This window comes from Eptatretus burgeri, chromosome 3, assembly GCF_056783735.1.
Source record: "Eptatretus burgeri isolate ZD-2024b chromosome 3, Ebu_testis_v1, whole genome shotgun sequence".
Taxonomy (NCBI): Eukaryota; Metazoa; Chordata; class Myxini; order Myxiniformes; family Myxinidae; genus Eptatretus; species Eptatretus burgeri.
The window spans coordinates 46,011,455-46,031,198 of NC_140963.1; the positions used below are offsets into that span (position 1 = coordinate 46,011,455).

Genomic DNA, 19,744 nt, shown 5'->3' on the forward strand with positions numbered 1-19,744 from the left:
TGTGTGTGTGTGTGTGTGTGTGTGTGTGTGTGTGTGTGTGTGTGTGTGTGTGTGTGTGTTTATATACTTACATATACATGTATAAATATATATTGTTACGGCCATGGGTACCGAGTTTATTATAAAAGGTTTAATCCTCGCTTCTCCTCGGAAGAGTCGGACCTGGGGCCACCGCTCACAATTAACGTTGTGATACAGTGGGTTGTTTTAGGATCATGAACCCCAATCAGTTAACCACGAGTTCCAGTATCCACCGTCTATTTTTTCTGTTTAAAGCATGAGTCACATTTGCTCTACGGCTAGGATACGGCGGCCGTACCCCCCCCCCCCCTGAATTGACAGAAACGTGTGGTGGCCGCAGAGTTTCTGAGGTGGCCTCAGGGTGGCCCAACGCCATATGGCTATCTTTTACAGGCCATAGGGGTCTCCGTGGAATTAAAGCGCGGAGTTAAAACTTTTTTCATTTCTAAGTTTGGCGTAGAAATTCGACAAGCCGTAGCCATTACGTAGATGTGTTCCACGTCAGCCGTACGTAGGGCGTACGGTGGGCTTGTATTATTCGTGTGTTTTCTGTAGGCTCTTATCAATGAAAAATGAATTTTGCCAACCCCCCAAAAATTATGGCGGCCGCACTATTTGCACGGTTGCCGTAGGGCCCCCCTGCGGTCGCCTTTTGGGCACCTTGAGGCTACTTTGCGTCTGACTTGAAAATTCTATGGCCACCGCAGGGACGCCCTCAGGTCACCGTGCGACATCAAATCAAAGACCGTACGGCACCCCCACGTTTTCGGTCTCCACAATTTCTAAATACCCCGTGCGGCTACCCAAAAAATAAAAACATATGTGACTGCTACATTGTGTGACCGTGGAAATACTGCGGCCGCCCTATAATTGCTCGTGGCCATATATTTTTTAGACCCTACGGCCGCCGAGCCAAATGTGACTGAAGCATAACTAGAGGTCACGTGGCTTCCTGAATGGGGAGCACGCCCTCAGCGATGCACCAATCTTATCTTGATTAAACCTAAATTCGGGCAGCCGAGCATTAACCGCTGGTGCGTGCCGACTGTGACACGTCAATTAGTTTGGTAATTACCTTCCAGTCAATCTAGGTTCAGACAATGCTGGATCAATGGAAGGAAAGGACAAGCACGGACAGGTTGAAAGGTCAACATGGAATTTATTAATAATAAAAAAAATAAACTGAAGAACTATTATGTCTTTATGGTGTATATGAATGAATTCAAATCAAACAAAATAATCTCAAACAAATAGATAATTAATCAGGCATTGATAGAAAAATAGAAAAAGAGCAGATGCTTATCACTATGCCTTACTTAACAATTAAACACAAGACGAGGGTACCCAGCAGATCATTCAAGGGGGGAAAGAAATCTGGTCTCGGCTTACCAAGCCAGAAGTCGTCGTGCATCCAATGAAATGTCTCAAAATGGGTGAGCGTGCCTTGTTCCACTGCCAGCGCCCTGCCTTGCCATGCACCCACCCATAAACAGGCTCGAACACCAATCGACATCACGTCATCACGCCAAGAAACAGGTACGCCAAGAAACAGGTACCAAGCAGAACTAGCAGGAGCGATCCAACCGTCAGGAGCTATCAGGAGCCTTAACCAATGGACAGCTATAAGAAGTTGTAAGGAGCTGTCAGCAATGGTCAGTAACTGTAAGGAGCTGTCAGCAATGGTCAGGAACAGTAAGGAACTGTAAGGAACCGTCACCAGATGTCCGGAACTGTCACCAACTGTCACCAATGGTCAGGAGCTGTAAGGAACCATCACCAGGTATCAGGAACTGTCACCAATGGTCAGGAGCTGAAAGGAACCATCACCAGTTGTCAAGAACTATCACCAATAGTCACAAATGGTCAGGAGCTGGAAGGAACCATCACCAACTGTCAGGACGACGGTCCTCCCGTCCTTTTTATAGGCGACCAGTTTGGGTGGAGCCTCAAGCAGACTTCAGCCAGATCCAGCTTGCCTATTGGCGCATCCTTGCACGTGACCAACCGTCAATCTCGCAATCATTCCTTCCTTACCAGAGCGAGATGCAACCCCCAATCAACACAGGTCCGTCCCACGACGCCATGTTTGGGGGCTGGACAGGTACCAAAGTGCAGCCATTTGCCAGAATTGCTGAGTAAAAACATGGGGTACTCACAAGCCATCAACTGTGACCATTGCCTCCCCTTTCAGCCTGACATGAGCAGGAACCAACCAGCATCCATGGAGCTGCCAAACAGATTGTCGGGTATCAAAGTAAAAAGGTGGATGTCAATGTCAATGAAAGAGATGTGGGTGAGGTAAATGATCCACAGCCATATTTTACCATCAGAATAACTGCTCAGAAAAAGCCCGCGGTGTGCTTAATTGAATGTCCTGTAAGTCCAAAGTGTAAATAAATCGTCCACCTCCAAGCCAATGTGTCCTGATGGAAAGGGGGTAGAACAAGCCTCCATTGGGCTAACAGCTATCACTGGCGTGCATGAACATGTCGTAAAGAGGAAAACGCTATCCCTTAAGAAAGGGAATCTGTTCTTTATCCTTCTCCAATGCATCAGATAGTTGGAATCCCACCAGACAAAGTGATGGGTCTATTCTGGACATGCATTTATGGAAATAACTGTCTGAGGACCTAAATGTCGTGTGCATTAGTCGGATCCGATTCTGAAATCCATCATACAATATATATATATATATATATATATATATATATATATATATATATATATATATATATATATATATATATATATATATATATACACACAAACAAATATGACATACATACATATACATGTATAACCAGAGGGGGAGCACTCGGTAGAGTGCAAAACCTCCGCCGCCAATACTGCTTGGTCACTCAAGTGAACCTGATATCCTATTCATTCAATTTGACGTCAACAGTGTTTGCAACTTTCCCTTTTACTTTTAACTTTTACATACTCAATTCATTCATCATAACTAAATTCCTTGAGACAGAAATTGATTTTACGTGGGTATATCCACCTGAAGTTCCAAAATCAGCCGCAATTATAATTTTGGCATGTTTTTTGTTGGAAATCACTTATAACATGTAGAAATGCAAAAAAAAATTGAAATTTTGTTTAAAAAGTTGCAAAATCTTCTAAGTTTTTTTCTTTTTTTTTCTCTAACAATTTTTTTTTGGGTTGGAAATCACTTAAAACATCTAGAAATGCAAAAAAAAAAATCAAATATTTTTTTCAAAATGGCCACCATAGCGGCCATATTGGACTTTGGACCAAGTCCAAAATCTAACGGCATGGTCCTTGGACCATACCTAATCCGCCCACCAAGTTTCGTCGAAATCCGTCGAGGAGTTTTTCCGTAATACTGTTCACATACAAACAAACAGACAGGGGTGAAAACAGTAACCTCCGTCCATCTTTGATGGCGGAGGTTAACTGGAGGGGGAGCACTCGGTAGAGTGCAAAACCTCCGCCGCCAATACTGCTCGGTCACTCAAGTGAACCTGATATCCTATTCATTCAATTTGACGTCAACAGTGCTCACAGAGCTGTAGTTTGCAACTTTCCCTTTTACTTTTAACTTTTACATACTCAATTCATTCGTCATCACTAGATTCCTTGAGACAGAAATTGATTTTACGTGGGTATATCCACCTGAAGTTCCAAAATATGCCGCAATTATAATTTTGGCATGTTTTTTGTTGGAAATCACTCATAACATGTAGAAATGCAAAAAAAAAAATCGAAATTTTGTTGAACAAAAAGTTGCAAAAATTTTTTTTTTCTCTAACAATTTTTTTTTTTGGGGTGGGGGGGGTGAAAATCACTTAAAACATCTAGAAATGCAAAAAAAAATAAAAAAAATTCAAATATGTTTTCAATATGGCCGCCATAGCAGCCATATTGGATTTTGGACCAAGTCCAAAATCTAATGGCATGATCCTTGGACCATACCCTCATCCCCCCACCAAGTTTCGTTGAAATCCGTCAAGGAGTTTTTCCGTAATACTGTTCACAAACAAACAAACAGAAAGGGGTGAAAACAGTAACCTCCGATCTTCGATGGCGGAGGTTAAAATATATATATATATATATATATATATATATATATATATATATATATATATATATATATATATATATATATATATATATATATTGTATGCCTTGCAACGGCATGCCTTGTTCAAACCGGATCAGATGCAGCCGAGTGTAACTGCCAAGGACGTACCGGCTAGAATACAGATCGTTGGGGAATAACGTTCCGGCTCAGATAGGATATGGACCATGCTGGACCGATGAAGGAAAAGTCAAAAATGAGCTGGGAACATTTCTAGACAAATAATTTATTTACAATCATGTAAAGAAAGGTATGTGGCACAGTGATTGGGTTTTATTATTATGTACAGCAGTGAAAGCAAGGAATTCGTGGGGTGCGACAAAAGGCAAGCAATTTACAAAAGCAGACACAGAGCAGACTTATCCCGTTATATCTTCCACAACCTTAACTTATGCTAAAACAGGCGCCATCACACACGCACACACAAACGCAATGAATATTAGTTAGCCAGAAGGAGAGCAGATGAGGACTTATGGACGCTCCTTGGGGGGGGGGGGGGGTGAGTTTATAAGTCGTTCTTTTTTTTCCTTGGTCATCATTAGGTTAATTGGTTGAATTCATCTGCACTTGTAAAACACTGACACACATTCATTGTTTTGCTCTCCTCCGAAATTTGGAGTCAATCTACTCCTCAAAAATGTTCCAATATATTATCGTCAGGAAGAGGTTGCCTGCTGGTAATTACTTACCAGCTGTAAGTCGGTTTTAGAACTTACTACATGTGAGGCTCAGCATTCCAAACGTAGGCTTCCACTTTACTGTGTTCCATCAACATGGAAATAATTGCATTACATCACTGTTTCATGAAATGCATGTTGTTCATGCCATATCATTATGTTTTTAAGCATAGTGTTGGCCTAATGGTTAAGGTGACTGGCCTAAGATCTTGCATTTTCTTGAGATTGAGACCTCGTCAGGTAATTAAATAACACTAGGTGGGTGGACTCAGCCTGTCATCCTTCTGAAGTCAGCAAAACGTGTACCACCTTACTGGCAACAGGTGGCACTGCATCAGCGGCACAGCTGCGCTTCCAGCAATGATTAAATCAGCAGCTGCAGGCTGCACAGGAAATAATAATAATTATTATTATGATGTCCTTTGGATGTGTCAATCGTGAATGTACGTGTTCTAGGTTTTAATTTCCTCGTTCATTCAGTTGTCTTAAAATCTTTCTTGGTTATTGCTCTTGAAATACCCTATCCTTGATATTATGACTTTAAGTGTTTCCTGTATTTTGCAATAATCCTTGGTTTAAACAAGTTTATCAACTACTATACTTTGTTATGAACGGGTCGACTGATAAAGTCGAAAGGCATTTGTGTAAAGTGTTATTGAAATAACGTACTCGAAAATTTCAACTATTTTAATGTTGCCAATATTGCGATGAATTCAATCGGTGCAATAACTGAAATTATTCACCAATTGGCAGATGATGAGGAAATCTTGCATTGTGATTTGAATGTTAACTTTCTGTTTCTAATCGAGTCACTCCCACATCTGCATCTTACCAAGTTATCATCACGCCATGCTTCACAATGCAGTGAAACGTACAAGTTTGTCTTCATGTGGTGCTTGAACAACTAGTCAGTCCACCTCCCAGGAATAACCAACCTCTAGGCCTGCACACACAGATTCAGCAACTTTTCCCAATTAACATTTGAAATTTCATCATTTCCAGAAGTAGAAAAAAAACTTGTTATTGATATAACTGAAATCCCACCAAAACAGTTTGGAATTGCATCGATTTTCTGGAGACCTTGTGAAGCACGTTTTGAATTCAGCACAACTTGATTTGATTGAAGTTTATTTTGGGGACAAAATCTGTGAGGTTTTGCCAACACAACTCACAATTGGTTTCTGCTGCAACTTCCATTGGGAAATCTCTTTCTTGATTTTCTTTGTGGAATACATTTTCATCGGTTTCTTTTTAATTTGTTTCCACCATTCCACAGAATGATGGATCTAATATAACTATAATAAATTGGACCAATCAAAAGATTTATTAAGAAGTGATCTCATGAGCACGAAATAATAATAATAATAATAATAATAATAATAATAATAATAATAATAATAATAATACCATTCCTTTCACACTGTGAAGGCACATCGTGTTGCCGAGGCAGTTTCATTTGGCAAGGAGTACAGTCCTGGACGGGTCACCACACAACGCAGGTTACTCCAAATGGTTATTACCCCAGTGCACTCTTACTGGAGTTATTACCCCAATACACTTGTACACCATTACCCCACTACTCATTTCACCAACCTCAGAAGGATGACAGGCTGAATCAACCCAACCAGGTGTTAATTCAACAGCCAGCAGAGGCTCAAACTCAGGACCTTAAGGTCCCAAGCCAACCACCTTAACTGTGAAGCCAACACCAGGCTATAAACACGAATAAAGCAATTAGTAATTTCAATATTTTCTTATGATGCACGTTGGTCAGCATTCATTGGTGAACGTTAAAGACCCCATGGTGTCCTTTGCGAACAGTAGGCAAGCTATTGCCAGCACCATGGCCAAATTCCAAATTCCTGCCATAACTAGTCGAATGTTAGAGGCCTGGCCAGCCGGTTTTTGAAGTTTCGGACCAGTCTTCCCCAGCTGGCCCCACAAGAAAAGGAGGGTTAATAATGGATGTTAAAAGAAGAAGAGGAGAAGCTAATTTTTCTTTTTGGTTCAATGTCGCTGTTGATGGGATTAAAATTGTTTTTTGGAGGTTCCATATTTTCCCATCCCCTCCTCTCAGGTGAAAAGGCATCCGATAAGTAGTTGACATTAATAACTTGGAAAGGACTGCGACTTAATTGAAGATGCATTTTTTGAAAATGAGAAAAATCATCCATTATAATTATCGTTCAGATTTTCGGTAATCGTGTGAATGTTCACACGTAGCTTGTTTTATGTTTATTTTGGATCGATACGAACAGCTGCTTGGACAACAGTGCAAGTGAAGGTCATGGTTTCATTTCCAGTCTGACCCTCTGTTGATCCTTCAATGGAATTTTAAATCCACATTGAAAAATGTATTTACTTCGGTCCTTTTCCAAATGTCGGTGTAATTCATAATGCAGTGTCATCGTGATATTGCTATTGAAGTAGCTTTTGTGCAGTATCTGCAACTTTTATCACAAGCACAACCCAAAGGCTTTTTAAATCAAAATCATGGATGTGAAACATGTACATTTAAACATTAATTGGTGAGGTACAAATAGCTGCAGGAAAAATGACACTTGACCTGATAAAGTAATGATGAAAGTATTGTTGTTGGAGAAGGAGAGTGGGCCAAGCTCTGGGATACTCTAACTTGGAAGAAAACTACCAAGCTGCCAAAATGACTGTCATTGGCTGAGCTATCCATCAAGTTGCTAAGTTGATAAAAGTGTTCATCAAGATATTCCGACATCACCATCGAGTAAAGCCCTGGATGATAAAGGAGAACCACTTCAGTCTTAGAGGAAACACAAACACATTTTGTACATTGATGGAATTAACAGACATGCAATGGTCAAACCAATCATAGACATGTACAACAGTAGACAAGATATCGTATCCAAGCGTATAATCGGCGAATTATGTATGTTATTGTGTCTCATGCTGTTTGGGTATCACCCTTTTGCAAACCTCAACATTTAGACAAAAAAAACAAATATAACACTGACTCCAAGACCGGTATTTGTGAAAATGGAAGAGGATTGGTGATGTAACAAATCACCTTCCACACTGTCGTGAACACATGGAAATACTTTTACAAAGTAGAAAAATAAATCATTGTGTAGTACAGTGCTAGAAATACATCATAGCAACAATGTAGACCTGTTTATAACGTCAAATGAGAGTGTTTATCTGGTTATTTTTCGGTTTGGGTGTGCCATCGCAATATTATTTGGTGTGTGTGTGTGTGTGTGTACGTGTGTGTGTGTGTGTGTGTGTGTGTGTGTGTGTGTGTGTGTGTGTGTGTGTGTGTGTGTGTGTGTGTGTGTGTGTGTGTGTGTGTGTGTACTTGTGTCTGTGTTTGTGTGCGGAGTCCTCCCAGGCATCGAAGTATCCACATCCGTTTGATTAAGGGATCACGATTCATGGACCAAGCTGTGAAGTTTTGTTCCGCAGACTCTTTTCAAGATTATCAATGATGCTTCCAACTGTAGTTAATTTGTTATAATATTCTGAGGGATGTTTTCTGCGAACTACTCAAGGTTCTTCTTCATCGTTCCCTTTGCTCTAATTAATTATCACTGTCCAATTTCAGCATTCTTCAGCTTCCAGGGTCTTTACACTTCATTCTTGAGATCTTGGTATTTAGTCATTTTCTTGATTTCTACATTGTTTATGCCAAAATCATAAGTTACTGACACCTCAATTAGCAATGCCTTATCTTTTTTTTTTGTACAAAACCATTATATCCCATCGCAATGTTTCATTTCTATGTTCATGCTCAATATAATTATCAGGTCAACATCAGCAATTCGTCCTGATATTCAGTGATCGCTTTTGATTTGGTTTTATGAGTTTTCTGAGACTGAAACATTAAAAAAATAATTTCAGTTGTGCCAATGGATTACTCCACAGTCCACATACGTTGTGCCTTTGTGTGTACAGCTGTTTTGGCATGAGTTTTTTTACATCCCGATATGAGGTGACTCATGCTTTCTGTTTCTACCTTGCTGAACCTACACCTGATGGATTGACTCAATTCTGCCATCTTCTTAAAGTCATTGTTATAGTTTCCTTGGTTGACGGCATTTATTATGTTTTGTTCTCCATCCCAGTGGAGCTGACCTCTTCTTAGCCATTCCAATGCGCCTTCTTTGTCTATGTCCAATATTCTGTCGAACTCTTTTTATATCTCCCTACTCTTTTATTGTTCTCCAGTTGTCGGTAAATTTGTTCATATTTAATTTTATACTTGTATTTTATCTTTTTTACATTTGTGGGGGCTGTATTCCTTGTTGTTTCAGTTTCATGTGTGACATCGTCTATTCAAACCTGTGTTTGGAAATTATTTCTAAGGTGGGATGGGGATACCTTTTCTGGCTTGCTGTCTTCGTGTTTGCTTACAAATTGGATTCGGTAGTCTGTTGCACGTTTCACGTATTCATCCAATCCTTCAGTGTCATTCTATGCATTTGGTTGAGCTCCATCAGGCCACTACCTCCTCCTTGTCTTGGCAGGTACATTCTCGGCATGCATTTTTTTTTCATTTGTAAAACATTTTGTGGACAGTGAGAAGCTTCTTTGTTTTGATATCTAGTTTGTTGATTTTCAATTGTGGCCAGTTTATTGCAAACACTGGTACGTACTGCAAGTTGATTTGCAGCTTTTATTTTATTTCACTGGGTTAGATATGTTTTCAGGATCAGCCTCGTTCTATGTACGTTCTCTTTAGTAATTGTTTTGTGCATTTGTGACATATTTGGTGACCCTCTTTTCTTTCAAGGTATTTGTATGATGCTTTGTTTTCTAGCTCCTGTATTGTTGTATCTTGGTGTCAGTGTGTGTGTGTGTGTGTGTGTGTGTGTGTGTGTGTGTGTGTGTGTGTGTGTGTGTGTGTGTGTGTGTGTGTGTGTGTGTGTGTGTGTGTGTGTTTTGCATGCAGTGTGGTCGTACTCATGCTCACACGTGCTCGTATGCATATGTGTGACTCCAAAATTATTTTGGCATATTATTTCAAAATCTATGTTTCCATTCTACGAGTATTTTGTTATCTGCAAGTGAGTATACATTTGGCTCTCTATTTGTTCCCAAAGAGGAAACCAAGGTTCACGATACAACTGCGATGGCACCAAGACAGGAAGGCAGTTATCAAATCAAAACTGCTCAACTAAGCGTTCAACTCAGGATAAGATGACCAAATGTCAGGCACACGATCATCTTTACTGACCCACCAGTCACCACCATGTAGCTATATTAAATAATCCCCACATGACTAATTAAGAATGAAAATGCACAAAATAATATTCCTCTTTGTTGGGGCTTTAGCACCGCACTCTCAATGTGTGTATCAGTGACTAAATTTTGCTTCATAACTTTGTTGTTGTTCTATACTACTAGTGTGTTATTATTACCTTCGCATTCTGCGAAAGGTTATGTTTTGGTCGGCGTGTATTTATTTATTTATTTATTTGTAATCTTGTGATTCGTATAACTCAAAAAGTATTAAACCGAATTGCATGAAATTTGGTGGGATGATTGGTTATTAGCCAGGAAGCATTCGATTAGATTTTGGGATCGTTCGGGTCAAAGGTCAAGGTCAACGTCACGAAAAGGTCAAAATCGTCTTTTTACGATAACACGGTCAATTTTTATTCAATTTGCATGCAACTAACGCCAAAATGTTCATAATTCAACGCCGCATCTTGTGATATGCAATATGACACAATGACGCCCATACTCTTGTTACCGGTTAGGGTCCAAAGGTCAGGGGGGTCACGACCTTGAAAAATATGCGGTTTTTGTCATAACGCGGTCAATTCTTGTCCGCTTTACATGAACCCAGCACCAAAATGTTCAGAATTTAATTCCCAATCTTGTGACACAATGACGTCATAACACATGTCACCAGTTGGGGTAAAATGTCGGGGGGGGGGGTCACGCCCTTGAAAAATATGCGGTTTTCGGCATAACTCAGTCAATTCTTATTCGATTTTGCATGAAACCAGCATCAAACGAGATTACCTTCTCTTGTTGAAACGTTGTATTCACCGAGCTTGCGAGTGAAGACTCGCCAAAACGACGTGAGTTTTTTGTTGTTTAGTCCGTAGCCCCCGAAAGTCGGGGGGGGGGGTCATGACATTATAGATATGTGGTTTGTGTCATAAGACCATTCATATGAAACCAGTTCCCCACACTCATACCAAGAACAAAAAAAGTAGCGGTGGCGAAGGTATGCGCTCTATGAGTGCCTGTTCTAGTTGGTATTATTTCCATTAATCTAGTCCTGAATTAAGTGGCAAAACAATGTTCCCCATGCTTGGTTACAACACAGTGTGGTTTTCCAGGCCGTTCACTTTGACTTTTAAATGGCAGCTTCTGTGGCTGTTCATTGTGTACTTATCGATAACACAATTACCAGTAAATAAAGCCAGAACTACATGAATTTCCATGGCATTTGATTAGAAGGCCTTCATCTAATCCCATCACATGCTGTATTGTGCATGCAACATGCCAAAAATGCCACCTGTTTTCACTTATTTTATGTGCTCCCAACCGAGAAGCTCAATATTATTGGGGTCAAGGAAACCTGTCACCGTCTCATTGTGTTAACTGTATCTGGCACAGCAGAGAATAACTCGGCCTCCTGGTTGAAATGGAGAAGGCCATATTCACTGTCTAAATGTGCTTCTTGCTGCTGTGAAGCAGAACAGACTTCCATTCCACTATTGCCATTTCCTTTGCAATAAAGATGCTTCATCTCTACAAATCACTCATTGGGTCATGACAGGCTGTATTCAATGTGAGCTTACTTTCAGGCAGTTCATCTAAAACTCTGATGCTCATAGTCCATCATGCAGGTTTATCCCCATCTCAAAGTTTTCCTATCTGAAGATATCTGAGGCTCTTATTCACAAGGTCATAATATTGACTTTCACATGACAGTGCACTAGTTTATTTGGACAACAAACGATTGCCATTGTTTTTATGATGACTCTTATAGTGCATTAACTGGCTATAATATTAGATTTAATTATAATAATAATAATTACAATAATAATAATACCATTCCTTTCACACCAAAAAGGTGCAGATGTCTGCCAAGGCAGTTTCATTGGCAAGGAGTACAGTCCTGGACGGGTCACCACTCCATCAAGTTGTCCCAAATGGTTATTACCCCAGTACACTGATACTCATTTCACCAACCTTGGAAGGATGACAGGCTGAGTGAACCCCACCTTGTGCTAATTCAACAACTGACAGGGGCTTGAACTCAGGACCTTCCTGTCCCAAGTCAGCCACCTCAGCAGCTAAGCCAACACTAGGCTTAAAATTAGATTTAAATGCAATCAAAAGGTGTATGTATACCTGATATCTATCTTGGTTTTCCCCATTGGCCTTGGAAGTGGATATCTAATTTTCAACGGAATGACGAGTAAATAGATGTTTAAATGACGACATCTTTGTCAATTGCCTCAACATCATAACTGCTTCTATTTCCGCGTGCTCGGTGAGAGGAAGAACCATGCAATATAATTCAAGACCATTAAAATACTGGTGCAATTTGACCTCGTTGAACTTCATGCACAGGATATGTTCTATTGCTCTTGTCTGCCTTATCTTTATTCAATGAATTGTAAGATTGTTCCAGTTCTTTAAATTTTAACGATTTAGCTTCAGAATGATTGGAGCTTCTTATTGCCAGATGGTCTTCAAATGTACATCTCTAAAATCTGGAATTAATTTCCAAGGCCTAATTTTATCATTGTCAGAAAAAATTGCCACAGCTATTTCTCACTTTGCCACAAGTATATGAAGGTGAAGATTAAGTGAATGATATAAGAGCTGAAGGCTTGGCTTTGATTGCCAAGCCATGTGCTTTGCCTTGTGCTGAGACCATGAATCTAAACTGTGCAGCACTGCATGAAAAAGGACATGAAACACAATTCCGCTGGCGCATTGTGGTGTGGCATCCTTCTGGCGGGGGAAAGGAGTGTCCCAGTCCCCTGGTCGAGGAAAGACCTTGCAAGAAAGTGTCAACGTGCCATCCCTTCAGGTACCCAACTTACTTCCTCCTTCAGCATTCTGTGCTTGCATTGCATTTTCACATAATCCCCTGTTTTATGGCTGACATTTGTGAGAATACAAATCGGACAATATTCTGCAGAAAAGTGATATGGTCAGAAACCACCTAATATTTAGCGAGAACTGGGAAAGTCAACCTTTCAATAAACCTGATTTAATCTTCACTCTTCTGCATGTATTTAACTCGGTTACATTTTTTCCAAAGTCAAAAATCCATTTGAACTCAATGTAATAAAACAAATCTGACTTGTAATTCATCTCAAAGAACATGCAGCTGGATTCACCTATTACACGCATGCACATTCCAACTTCGTCCAAGAAATGTGAGATGCATCTCAGCAAAAAGTATTGCAACAATACTTAATGCATTTCACTTAAACAAGTGTGATTGCAAAATCTGTCAATTTAATACCACAAAGAATGGCAAAAGTGGCTTGGCATTAGCCCATTGCAATCGCATCGCAATTCAATGCCCACGGTATGATATTGTTGTGTGCCGGGGGTCGGTGGCGAGAACGATCGCGAGGTGGGGAAGTTTACATCATCTCCCACCAGACTCCCCGGAATTATGGGCCGTCGCTTGGATAACTCCGCGAGCCGGCGGGTCGATGAATCGACCGTGAAACGCCAATATCTCGACGCGTGGCATAGAGTAAATTGTCTAGATCCAATATACCTAAGTAACCATGCAGTTTTGGCTACCGGGGATTCACGCCCTCGGAACGTCTGTCCGAACTGGATTCACTCTACCAGCTACGGTAGAGTATCGACTTCCACCGACCAACTCCGGCTCGGATGCAGTCGAGCGGGCCTGCCCAGGACATTCTGGCCACGATCTTCCGATAACCGGGGATGAAACCCCGTTTAAACTCAGACACGAACCATGCTGGACCAATATAAGGAGGGACGGAAACAGACTGGGAGAATTTCTAATAATTTATTTACAGTAAAATAAAGACACAGGGCAAGACTTATCGCGAATATGCAATGCAGAATTTACAATGATGAAATGAACACTTAAACAATTCTACTTGTAGACGGACCCACACGCAGACACACATACAAAAAGAAAAGAAACCCAGAGTTCTTTATTGGATCCTCCAGCCAATGAGAGAGAGAGACAAGCTGGGGGTCAGCGTCCGGATGGGTACCTGGCAGTCGGAGAAAGGAGTACTCTGTGCTGCGGCACCTGCCAATGGTCGTTGGCCTGGTCCCAGTCGCACGTGTGGGACTCGTGGCTCGTGGCAGAGCTCACGGGACAAATAGTCAGGGTCAAAGCCAGCCAATAACTCCTCCTAACAGCCACCGTGAACAAACTGGTTCTTCAGCCACCGTGAACAAACTGGTCCCTCGCAACCGCTGCTCGTAACCACTGCTCATAACCATGCAAGAACTTTCATCCACAGAACCCCTCCTTTCACTACTCCACACAGCCCTCACACCCCTCCTCCTTCCTCAGATGCACCCCTCTCTTAAATACCACGAGAGGGAAAAAAAAGAATGCCTTCATACGGGGCAGAGCTCCGTGAAGCACGCGCCAGTGTCCGCCTTGATTGGACAGGGTTCCACGGCATGCCCTTCCTGGGCGGGGTTTCGGGTTGGGAGAGCGAAGCGCCCGCTCAGTAGCAGGCTGAATGGTCCACTGGATGTGGCGTTAGAGGATATGGGGTTTGAAGATATAACCTACCTAAACCAACACAACGCACAGCCTGTCGTCCCACAAGACCAAAAGGAGGGGTTCTAACTACACACATACTTAACGACATAACTGACTTTTGGGACCTGTATGTTGAATGCAAATGGTTTCCAAATCCGTAACAATATGTTTGGTGTAGCTGTCAGTCAGGTATTCTTGAAATAACGCTAATTTGCAGTATCTTCGGTGCATCTGCTTTTCTTAAAAGCACTTTGGTTGTTGCTGTCAATACAGACAGGTGGCACTTGCTGAATAAAATTTCCATGTTAAAGGCTGTGATGGGACACAAGTGTGTGGCTCCAGAACAGCCAAAGGATGAATATTCATAAGACATCTCAGAGGTTATTCACGACTCGCTGCCTGTAATGGTCATGCCATGCTGATGACATGCAGTGGCCAGAACCTCATTCATGGATTGGCCATATCTCTTGTCTAGCCTTGGCCATGAATGAACATGGGGCCTTTGGTTCCCTTTCCTTGAAACTGCAAGGAGCTGCCCATGAGAGAATGCAGCGCTTAACTGTCATTTACCCATTGTGGGATGGCACATTCTGGTTCAGGCACTGGTTTGCATATAAATTCACCAAACAATATCTGGTTTGGAATGCATTCGCTATGCAGCATCTGCGATCACTTATTCTGATCGAATGACCAGTCCATCACAACAGAGCAGATATTAAAAAAGCTTCAATGCTCACTTTTTCAGCTTTCCCCATCATCTCATTATTAGATATGTAACTGAAACATTCAGGATGTATTACATGATGGAGGTACCATTTTTCAAAATGCTCCAGCAGCTTGATGTGCCGACGATTAAAAAAAAAACCCATGTCTCACAATGATAAAGTCATGATGTAAGAATTTCCATTTGATAAATACTGATTTTTATCTGAAAGAAAATACTGTTTCTCCAAGGCATCAAATACACCATTAGCCTTCATTAGTTAACATTCAATCTCATCATCAAGGTTTTGCATTCATTGCATCCCAATGTGCTTCCAAAGTCGGTATACTTATTTATATATTTTATTCTAACAATGTAAGAATCCAACTGAAGGCAATTTCAGTTCCTTCTACAAAGCTCAGAACAAGTCTGTGTCCACCCTCAGGAGAGCCAGGAACCAACATCTTTCTCATCTCAAGACGAAACTCTCAAACCTTTCTCCCTCCCCCAAATCCTGGTGGCATCTGGTTAAGTCTGTTTCCTGTGTATGTTCCCCCTCCACCCCCTCCCTCACCTCAAATAGCTGCACAGCTGACACTGCGCATGAAAAGACTGAATGCCTAAACTCCATGTTTCCTTCTAAATCTTGTGTCCGAAACCCATCACTTTCTGTACCAACGTTACCCAGTCGCACCCAGCTGTTCCTGGACTCTGTGTCCTTTTCTCCTGACAAGGTGGAGAGCTTGCTGTCAAACCTCGACTGATTCTGCAACCAGTCCAGACGGCATCAGCCCTCGTGTCCTAAAAACCTGCGCTGCTGCTCTTGCTCACCCTCCCTCTGTTCTATTCACCCTCTCATTTATTCAAGGTCATCTGCCATCTGCTTGGAAATCAGTAAATATTACCGCTCTGCATAAAAAAGGTGCAAAAACAGATCCCTGCAACGACAGACCAATCAGCCTGCTCTCAATCATCAGCAAGGTTATGGAATCCATCATCGATTCTGACATTAAATCCTTCCTCTTCTCCAATGGCTTGATGTCTGATCATCAATTTGGATTCAGACCAGGTCAATCAACCCTGGACATGCTGCTTCTGCTTTCCCAACAATCGATGGAGGTCTTCAATGCCAGCATGAGATCAGAGCCATCTCCCTTGACATATCGCAAGCTTCTGATACGGTCTGGCATCCCACACTGCTCAGCAAACTGTCTTCTTGTAGTACCCAAGGCAATCTCCACTCACGGCTCACGGACTTCCTCTCCTGTCGCAGTCAACGCGTGGCTCTTAATGGCTCTCTCATCTCTTCCCATCCAGGCTGGAGTTACTGAAGCAGTGTTCTGGGTCCTGTGCTTTTTCTGGTTTCCATCAATGATCTCTCGAACCCTCTGGAAAAATCCTCTTTATCTCTATGCTGATGACTCCACCCTCTGCCGTACCATCTCTCGTCCCTCAAATCGGCAGGCAGCAGCTTCTTCACTCTTTGCAAACTTGGATAAAATCACAAGCTGGTGAAACACTTGCAACATGTCTTTCAATCTTGACAATTCTCACACTCTCACTATATCTCTCTGAAAGGACCATCTGGAAAACCCCTTCATCTATTTTCTCAACAATTCCCTTGAAGAAGTCCTCTCATTCAAGCTTTTGGGCCTCTATTTGCCATGATCTTTCCTGGGAAATTCACATTTCCAAGCAGGCCTTCAAAGCCAGTCGCCGACTGGGCATCCTCCATCGTGTAAAGTCCTTCCTTGGCACACCTGAGCTCCGAACCACACACAAAGCTTTCATTCACAGCCTTATGGAGTACTGCTCTCCGCTTTGGGGTGCTGCTCCTGTCTCACACCTACCTTGACTTCACGCTATGAAAACAAAGGCTTTTAGGATCATTGGTATCTCCCGTGATGAAGATATTGTCTCACTCTCTCACCGGAGGCAGGTCAGTGGTCTTTCTGTCTTCTACCGTCTCCTCTCCAGCCCTGCCCGCCCCTGCTCTGTCTGTGCTCTGCCCCCCTCCCCCTAATATCTCCACAGGGTGCTCAAGGTCAGCCAAAAAACCCCTTCTGGTGAAATTGCCAAAATCAAGAATCACTGCTCACTTTCACTCTTTCATTTCTCTTTTTTTCCCCCACCTCTGGCACAAACTCACACACTCTCTTCAATCCCACTTCTCCCTCCAGGTTTTCAACACAGCTGTTAACCACCATCTTATATCTTCCCCCATCCAAAACCTTGATCTTTTCTCCACCGTTAATCCACCCCAAACCCATCTCCTTCAAATTCCTTTCTTTCCTTCCTGAAAGTCCCTGTAGTGTCCATCTTGTTTACCATGTGTACCCCACCCCACCCCTCTCCCTTTCATAGATCTAATGTCTCTGTTCCCCACTGTTTTGGGCTTCCCTCTCCACCCATCTTGTCTCCTGCTTCCCTTATTATGTTAACTCTTCTACGAACCTCGACAATATATACAAAAAAATATAGAAAAATATTTGGCTCAACATCGGATTTTCCAGTTACTCGTCGATACAAAACTCTTGTCTTTACAACATCAAAATTATCCACAATTTATTGATTATACATATATATTTCTGTGTGAACAATGGTCACAAATATCATTGCATAAAGTATCTCTCATCAATGATTCACAAACTTTAGTTTATCCCTGCATTGTTCTAAAATTTTATAGTTAACCACCAGAGTGGAATTTTAGCATTTCTGGTACATGGTGACAAATCCGTGTGATGACTCAGCTGGAACGGCAGTAAAAATCACTCTCGATGTCAGACATGCACTGCTGCTCCTCTCTCAGTAAGGGTTGGAGAGCCAAGTACATTTCTAGCATGAGGTGAGGACCGTTTCCATAGACATATGTCAGACATTCAATCATCTTGCAACCTCCTTTGCTTGCCAAGCACTTAGCTTGTGGTATACAAGGCTGCTTCGTCACCCAGTCAACAAGCTGCAGTCAACCCCAGTGCAGGCTGGACTGCTCCAGAGCAATATTTTGGCCCTAACCTTGTTCCTCATCTACCTAAATTACCTTGATGCTCTGTAAACCATTTCTTCCCTTTTGGAGTTGTCTCCATATTAAGTCAGACAATCCCCATATCCAACTGCTTGGCAAACTGCAACTGTGTCACTCTCTGCTGAACTGAAAATGATCAGATGCTGGTCAAATTAATGGAGCATGTCTTTCATTACTGGAAATCTCACAGTCTCACCCGAGCTGTCACCTCAGAAGGATCATAAAATGAACCCACCTATCTATTTCCTTGGTCAGCCACTGAGAAAAAGTTCAGCCTCTTGAACTTCTGAGAATTAGCACCAGCCTCTTGAACCTCTCCTGGTCCACCCATATTGCAAAGCTGGCCTCCAAGACCAGTTCTCTGCCTGGGCATCCTCCATCTCGTCTTTCCTTGGAAAATCAGAGATACAGTACTCATAGTATATAAGGTCTCAACAATAGTGAAAACTTACATTGATGCGGAGGTGCATGGAGGCACGGGGTGATTTTTCCTGTGTGCGGGAGATGTTGGTGGTTTTGGTGGTGAGCTTTTGGCGAGCGAAGGTTGAGCAAGGTGAGATACCGTTGTAAATCAGCATGCAGATTCGAATCAAAGGGCACGCCATGCGCATCCTGTACAGTGTTGCTGGTGAGTCTCTCATCGGGAGGCTGCCTGGATGCGGTACCTGCTTCGATTTGTATCATGAATAAAAGGAAAGCGTTTTCAATGGAAGTCAGGATTGAAAAGAAGATAGACATATAATTATTAGACCAAGCTATTAGACCCACACAACGCACTTTTTCCTGTTTACCCATTATACATGAGGGGAATATCTGACTACACGAAGACGAACAAAATAACTGCCTGTGGATCACTGTATGTTGGGTGCCATTGCCTTTGAGGCATGCGGTTTTGCAGAACCACAACAACATATATATATATATATATATATATATATATATATATATATATATATATATATATATATATATATATATATATATATATATATATATATATATATATATAGTCATGTGCCAGTTAACGACGGGGATACATTCTGAGAAATGCGTCGTTAAGCGATTTCGTCATTGTCTGAACATCATAGAGTGTACTTACACAAACTGAGATGGTATTGCCGACTACACACCTAGGCTATATGGTATAGCCTATTGCTCCTAACCTACAAACCTTTACAGCAAGTTACTGTACCAAATACTGTAGGGAATTGTAACACAATGGAAAGTATTTGTGTATCGAAACATATCTAAACATAGAAAAGGTACAGTAAAAATACGGTATAAAAGATTTTTTAAAGGTACACCTGTATAGGGCACTTACCATGAATTGAGCTTGCGGACTGGAAGTTGCTCTGGGTGAGTCAGTGAGTGAGTGGTGAGTGAATGTGAAGGCCTAGGACATTACTGTACACTACTGTAGATTTTATAAACACTGTACACTTAGGCTACACTAAATTTATTTAAAAATATTTTTCTTTCTTCAATAATAAAT

At 41.6% G+C, this 19,744-nt stretch overlaps 1 protein-coding gene across 1 annotated transcript in view; it reads left to right on the forward strand.

Annotated features, from left to right (window-relative positions):
• LOC147029798 (thrombospondin type-1 domain-containing protein 7A-like) overlaps nucleotides 1-19,744 on the forward strand; it is an 879,531-nt gene that overhangs the window by 755,896 nt on the left and 103,891 nt on the right. Inside the window, exon 13 of the mRNA XM_085872138.1 lies at nucleotides 12,700-12,838. Within this exon, the coding sequence (XP_085728264.1) occupies nucleotides 12,700-12,838 (139 nt within the window). The remainder of the gene's footprint in view (nucleotides 1-12,699; nucleotides 12,839-19,744) is intronic.